The sequence below is a fragment of the Apium graveolens genome, chromosome 3 (genome assembly GCF_009905375.1).
Source record: "Apium graveolens cultivar Ventura chromosome 3, ASM990537v1, whole genome shotgun sequence".
In the NCBI taxonomy this organism is placed as follows: Eukaryota; Viridiplantae; Streptophyta; class Magnoliopsida; order Apiales; family Apiaceae; genus Apium; species Apium graveolens.
The window spans coordinates 292,243,345-292,250,896 of NC_133649.1; the positions used below are offsets into that span (position 1 = coordinate 292,243,345).

Below are 7,552 nucleotides of genomic sequence, written 5' to 3' on the forward strand. Positions count from 1 at the left end.
CTTGAATCTTCCAAAGAGTTCGTCCAAGTAGCATGTCAAAGTTATATTATGTGTCAAGTAGAAGTTGAGGGCGTGCCCAGACATTTCTATATGTTAGCGTCACCCTGTGTAATCAGCCTTTGATATCTTCTTTTGTCCTTCTATATTATAGGGCGCGCCCTAGATTATTCGACATTAGGGCTCGCCTTAACTCTGTCCGAGTAAAGCCAGGGTATGAATCTGTCAAAGTAATCATGTTCGAGGAACCCCTCCAAGGAATCTTTCTCACTTAGGGGCGCCCTAAAACTCACCATAGGAAATAATTCAATCAAGGAATCCCTCACCCCTTCTTCAGTAATTGAGCGCGCCTCCTCACTATGTTTGAGGGCGCGCCTCTCATATATGGACAAATCATAACTGTCCATCAACCATTTTCACCATAGGGCGCGTCCTGATTACACATAGGGAGCTCCCTCTTTCCTTTTTATGGAAATGCAATCTTATATGTTCCTCAATTTTAGGCGTTTCTTCTTCAATTTTATCTATTTTATCAATCTTAATCTGAATATTTTTTATACCAATTTTTGGGCATAACAACTACCCCCCAAATTCCATATGTCATTGAAAATGGGATTGGAATTTTCTCTCATCCTTATCAAAATCTGTATAAACAATCTCTCTGACATTATTTTACTGGGCGCGCCTTCAATTGGGCATGCCTTTTTGAAGTTCCAAATTTTGCATTCAGAATTTCTAGTTAGAGATAATCATATGAGGCACGCCTACAAAAGGCCGCGTCCTGAAATTTAAAAATGATTCAAAATGATTTCCCTCATTCTTTGGGAATCGTAATCGACGTGACTGATTTGACAGTTGTCCTTTTTACCTTTAAATACAGGTCACCATCAGTCATTTTTTTTACTTTTACTCTCTCCTTTATTTTTCACTTCCTCTTTCTTCTCCAAATGCTTCAACCCCGTCGGTACCATTTTGCTCAGAATCGGCCTTCTCCGCTGTCATTCTTCAAACCTTTTCCGGCCAATTTCTTCTCCAATCTAAAAGGTATGTAAAACTTCTCACATTTCTGAAATCCGTCAAGTAAATCACATTGCACGCCACATTATCTCTTCAACTTCCTTAACTGCTCTTGATGATGTGCATAAAATAATATACGTATCTGTGTATGTATACGTGTAATTTCAAATTTTTGCTGGTTTAGATCCAAAATCATTGGGTCCAATATTTAATTTCATGTTTCTAGGAATCTCAACCGTTTACCCCCAAAGTCAAAAGCATATATTGCATGACAAGGCGCACCTTTGCATTCATATAAAGCGCATCCTCCTTTTTATCATCAGCAATGTCATTGTCATATAATCTCTCAATAGCTTAATGTCTACACTCTATATAGGTTCTATAATTTATAGGGCGCGCCTTCTTAGCATATGACTCACCCTAGAAGGAAGCTGACATAGATCATAGGAAATACCATTATCTTAAGCCCACAATTACTTTTCTGTTTCCTTCATACTTTCTTATCTCATTCTCTCGAATTGGGCGCGCCCTCAAAATTTCTTTGGTTTTCTTGACAGCTGGAAGATGAGGGCGCGTCCTCTCCTTTTCACCCATTCAAGAATTTCCTTATTAATTTGGGAATCTATTCGCCTCCAAACACCTACTTCGACCCTCAGCCTCCAAACGCCCACCATACCCCTGAGTTTCTGAACCGGGTAGCGCGCCTTGTTCAAGATTCCAATGAAGGTACCCTGATGGCCGATTCTTCAAACAGTCCTTCCATGGACAACGTTCCTTTATCTCGTAGATATGGGAAACAAAAGCTAATCCAAAAAGAGAGATCCCCAGTCCCTATTAGTACAAAACTAGATGATGACGACTTTTTATAGAGCTTGAATGCTGACATATACAGGGGTATCGAAATTGGTATCAACGTGGGAGCTGAACCATATAAGGTCTCTTATAGGACCATTTCTCCAAGTCCTTCTTCACAGCAATCTCAGGACGCGCCCTTTTCCCAACAATCAGAGGGCGCGTCTGAAAATACCTCGCCTCTCCGTGATGAGAGCCACTTTTTTGATGAGGACACCTTCCAGTTCTCTACTTCTCCTGATCCTTCTCCCATCCCTTTCCGACACTGGGAAGTCTCTGACAGCGAGATGGACTTCGACTGGAATGAATATGAGCCACGTACTGAAGCTGTGAAAAAATGTTTTAGGAAGGAGCACGGGAAGCTATTCTGCGTTGGACTCCCCTCAGCTTGCTCAGATGAACAGTTAGGGTGGCTCATGGAATATTACGATATGGAAGGTATATGGGCGCGCCCTTTAAGTATGATGCGGCCCCATATTTTCAATTATGGACAGAATTTTAAGATTCCCAAAATGGTGACCAGCCCCAAACTGTTTTCACTTGGAGTGGGCGCGCCTATGCACCCCTTTCTTAGGGAGGTAATTGAGCTTTATGACGTAGCCCCGCTTCAACTTTCCCCCAACAGTTATAAATTCGTCCTTGCCTTGTTCATCCTTTATACTGATTTAGGTTTTCCACAACCCACAATGGCCGAGGTGAGTCACTTTTTTAGTTTGAGGAAATCTGATCATGGTTATTATTACTTAGTGGCTCAGTACAATAAAAAAGGGTTTTCTTCCGGGAAACTCAGTCATGAAAAGGGATGGAAAGATTTTTTTTTATTTGTATGACGTTCCAAGGATAAGGATACGGTTCAACGCATCTCTAAGTAAGGGCGCGCTCTTTCTTTCATTTTTCATTTTCGTTTACTGCTTAATTCTTATAGTCCCCTTTTCCCTTTAGACAAACCTGTGATGAAAGCTCTCGAAGGCGAGCCCAAAAGGCGAGCTGAAGCTCTGCTCAGAGTATCTGCCGAGAAGTGGAATTTAAAAACTTTGGTTACTAGGACCAACCTTATGAGGGTCGGAATCCTTTCTGACCAGGTGGGGGTGAGACGTAAGTTCATGAGATTTAGAAAAGGCGTTCCTGTTTCTCGTGTCCTTGACCTAGATAGCAAAGAAGAAGCTGAAGAAGAAGAAGACGAAGCAGAAGATAGCTCCTTTCAAGGCGAGGCCCCTTCAGGTTCGATTGTTTCAGAATTTAAAGGCGCGCCTTCCATAATTGGCGCGTCCTAACTTCCTGATAAACCTTCCTGTTGTCCTTTTGTACTTGGCACACCAAATTACTGATAGAAATTTCTGTTAATATTATTTAGGGCGCGCCCTTTTACCCGAGACCTAGCACCTTATACATCTTTATCAATACTATCTTTATCAACTGCCTTTTATTTACTGCTCTGTTCAGCACGCCTGATTGTCAAGTTCAACTAATAAGTTCTATGTTTTATGTAGAAATGGCTCCACCAAGGATTCCCAAGTTGTTTGGGGTGCGTCCAAGTGACAAGCCTAAACCCAAATCGAAGAAGGATGTTCATAAGCCCCAATCTTCCATTCCTGCCCCTGCTCCCGTCTTCCAGTCTGCTCCTATACCAAAAAAGTCAGTGATCGACTTGACTGAGAGACAGGACGCGCCTAAAAAGCCACGGACGGAAGGCGCGCCTTCAAGTTCTTCAGCCGCTCTGAACTGTCTTGGCCCCCTAGGCTCCCTTCATGTGACTGATGAGGAAGTGGAGCAGTGGCAGGCTATGAGTTTAGAGGATGCCACTAGAGCTTCTATTAAGGCTTCTTGTCAACTGATCATTCATTCCAGCCAAGTGGTGGACAAGCTTTTGGAGGAGAAGGCGCGCCAAGAGAGGCTTTAGGGGGACAATAACATTTTGCAGAATACTCTCAAGGATAAAGATTTTCTTCATTCCAAGGACAGAAAAAGCCAAGGATTCTGAGATAGCCTTCCTCAAGGGTGAGGTTGCCAATTCCTCTTCCTTGCTTGAGATTGCCAACACAAAGGCAGAATCCCTCCATGCGGAACTGGCTGAAGCAAAGGTGAGGATAGAATACCTCGAGGATCAGGAAAAGAATGGCTGGCTGGAGGAGAGGAGAATCATTACATATGAGGCCTTCACCAACGGTTTTCACTTCTACAGGATTGGGTTCGTGGCAAACGACCCTGAGTATAGCTTCGAGAATTTTGGCGAAAAAACCGTTGCAAAGATGGCATAATTCAAGAGAGAGTTCGCCCAGGAGATCCAGGCCAAAAGGGTAGAACTTGGGCTAGAGGAGCCTGAGGGCACGCTTACTGAGGAGCCAGAAAAGCACGCGCCAGAAGTTGACCCTTCAGTTCCTCTCCAATCAATCCCTCCTACTGGTGAAACTCAGGGCGCGCCCTGATCTGCTTTTTATTGTTTAAGCTACTTTTAAACCGGGCCTTTTAATACTTTGAGGAGCCAGCCCTCTTTTGATGTTGTGCAAAGCTGTATTACTATATTTTGCTACTCTTTGGCTTTTGCATTATGGCGTACTGTATGGTTTTATTCTATTTTATTTCTTTCAGCATGCATATAAAATCTGTTTAGGGCGTCTCAAACTTTTAGGGCGCACCTTAATTTTATAGTTTTCTGCTTTGATTCTTTCCCAACCATTACACTCTCATTGTACAAAAACACGAGGCGCGCCCTTCCATTCTAGCGCGCCCTTATATCATGTTTACGTTTTTAGTGCATAAGTCTTCTTTAAAATTAAATTGTTATGGTATGTCTCACTATGGGGCGCGCCCCCTAGTATTTAGAGAACATTATTTTGTACTTCCATGGGTACCTGTCTTCTGTAAGATCTAAAATTGTTCCTATGTCATAAGGATCTATAGAATTCTTTACCAGAGCACTCTGTGATACAGGGTGCGCCTTGGTATGAAAGACTATTTCTTAACTTATTTGATCAACCACACTGTTCCTATTTTTGTGCCAGCAATTTTCCAAATACCATGCTTCTAGGCGCGTCCTTTTATGGAAGCGTCTTATAATATTCTGATCATTAATAATTTGGGCGCGCCTTATCAGAGGGCGCGTCTTCAGATTTTCTTAGATAAATGATTTTATAACTTATGATTTACTAGGGCAGACTTTCTAGTATAATGCTGGAATTCTGCCGTCATATCATAGTGTGGATACATTTTGTTGGTATACCACTTTGACTGAAAGTTTCATATGTTAAGCTAACAAAGCAATTTGAAACAACTTCTTTCTTTTATTGATAATGCGCTCTAGTGTGCAAATCACACCAGTCTCATGGCTACCATGCTCTGTGGAGAAATTATTTTGAAATTTTTTTATCCTTCTGCTAGCTTCAAGGTTCGTAGTCATACTACCTCCTTAGGCTAGGAGGAATTTATTTGCTACTAGTCTATTATATAGGAATTAATCATGGAAATGAGGGGGACAAGGCCACACCCTACTGATAATACTTCCATAAATGCTCCGCATTCCAAGCTCGGGGAATAAGTTGGCCACCCAGATCTTCCAAGTGATAAGTTCCTTTCCAAAGTATAGCTTTGATCCTGTACGGTCCCTCTCAATTAGCTCCAAGCACCCCATGCTGAGCTATCTTAGTGTTTGGCATAACCTTTCGTAACACGAGATCCCCAACCTTGAACAGCGCATATTTTACTTTCTTATTAAAATATCTTGCGATTCTCTGCTGGTATGCAGCAAGTTTTAATTGAGAGTTCATTCGGGCTTCTTCTAGCAAATCCAAGTGGAGCCTCTGGTTAACTTCCGCATCTTCTTCAACAAACATGTCCCTTCGTAAGGATCCGACTCCTACCTCCACGGGGACCATAGCCTCATACCCGTAAGTTAATAAAAATGGAGTTTCTCCTGTGGTCGATCTAGGAGTTGTGTTGTAAGACCAAAGGACCATGGGAATTTCCTCTGGCCAGTCTCCCTTCTTTTCTTCCAACTTAGCTTTCAAAGTATGTTTTATGATTTTGTTTACAGCTTCTGTCTGACCGTTGTTTTGCGGGTGGTAGACCGCGGCAAAATCTTTTTTGATGTTCAAATCTTCACAAAGCTTTCTTAGTTCTTTGCTGTCGAACTGCTTCCCATTGTCCGAGATAAGCTTGTATGGAATACCAAATCTGCAGACTATGGAGTTGAAAACGAAATCCCTTATCTTCTTTGCTGTGATTGTGGTCAGAGGCATGGCTTCTGCCCATTTAGTAAAGTAATCAACAACCACCACGGCATATTTCACACCCCCTTTGCCTTGGGCAACTCTCCAATGAGGTCGATCCCCCACATGGCAAAAGGCCAAGGGCTTGTCAAAGAAGTGATAGACGTTGTCGGGGCATTAGAGTAGTTAGCAAATCGCTGACAGCGGTCACAAGCTCGAACAAAATTGAAGGCATCTTCTTTCATAGTTGGCCAGTAATATCCTTGTCTGAGGATTTTTAATGCCAATGAACCACCCCCCGAGTGATTACCACATATCCCTTCATGTACTTCTCTAAGGATGTAGTTTCCTTCCTCTAGGTCCACGCAGCGCAACAGTGGTTGGTTAAATCCTCTCTTGTATAATACCCCATCATATTCAACATACTTGGCAGCCTGGTATCGAAGGCGTCGAGCCTGCATCTTGTCTCCTGGCACAACTCCTGTTTGAATATAGTTATCAATGAGGGTCATCTAGTTTTCTCGCGGAATTTCTTGTGTCTGGAATACCTCTACCTCTGGAATACTCGGGATTTCCTGGATTCCCAAAGGGATTTGCCCAAGTTGGATGCTTCCCATCTGTGATCCCATCTTGGCCAAAGCATCCGCATTACTATTTTCTTCTCGCGGAACACTTTATAGCCTGGCACTTCTAAATTTTTCCGATAGGTGTTGCGCACATCTCTTGTATAACTCCGTCCGTGGTCCCCGGGATTGGAAACCTCTGTTGACTTGGTTCACAACTAATTCAGAGTCACTCCGAACTATCATATTCACAACCCCCACCTCCAGAGCTAATTTCAGACCGTTGATCAAAGCTTCATACTCAGTGTCATTGTTAGTGACATAAAATTTGAAATGGATAGCACTCATCAAACGGTACCCCTCCGGAGTGACCAACACAATCCCGGCACCTGATCCACTTTTATTTACGGTCCCATCGACATGTAAGATCCACCAAGGGTGTGGGAGTTCCTGCCTTTTACCACCAGGAGGATTTTCTCGCGAGGAAGGTTCCTCCAACACTATGGCCTTGTCATCTACTTCAGAATCAAACTCAAGTATGAAATCAGCCAACACCTGTCCCTTGATTGCCGTGCGAGGACAATATTCCAAATCGAATTGTCCTAGCTCTACCGCCCATTTTAACATTCTTCCCGATGATTCAGGTTTGTGTAGAATATGCCGGAGTGGATAAGCGGTGCGAACTTCTATTCGGTGAGCCTGAAAATATGGTCTTAACTTTCGTGCCGCAAGAATAAGAACGTACACCAGTTTTTCCATACTGGTATATCTGGTTTCCGCATCTAGCAACCTTTTACTCACATAGTACACGGGCCACTGGTGGCTTGCTTCCTCCTTCACCAACTCCGCGCTGATAGAGTATTCAGATACTACCAAGTAAAGAATCAATGTCTCTCCGTCTTCCAGCTTGGCCAACAT

The 7,552-nt window shown here is 42.9% G+C and overlaps 1 protein-coding gene across 1 annotated transcript; it reads right to left on the bottom strand.

Annotated features, from left to right (window-relative positions):
- Positions 1-6,745: 6,745 nt before the first annotated feature.
- Positions 6,746-7,552, bottom strand: LOC141715174 (uncharacterized). Its single transcript, XM_074518653.1, has one exon. The coding sequence runs from the start codon at positions 7,550-7,552 to the stop codon at positions 6,746-6,748; it is 807 nt and encodes a 268-aa protein (XP_074374754.1).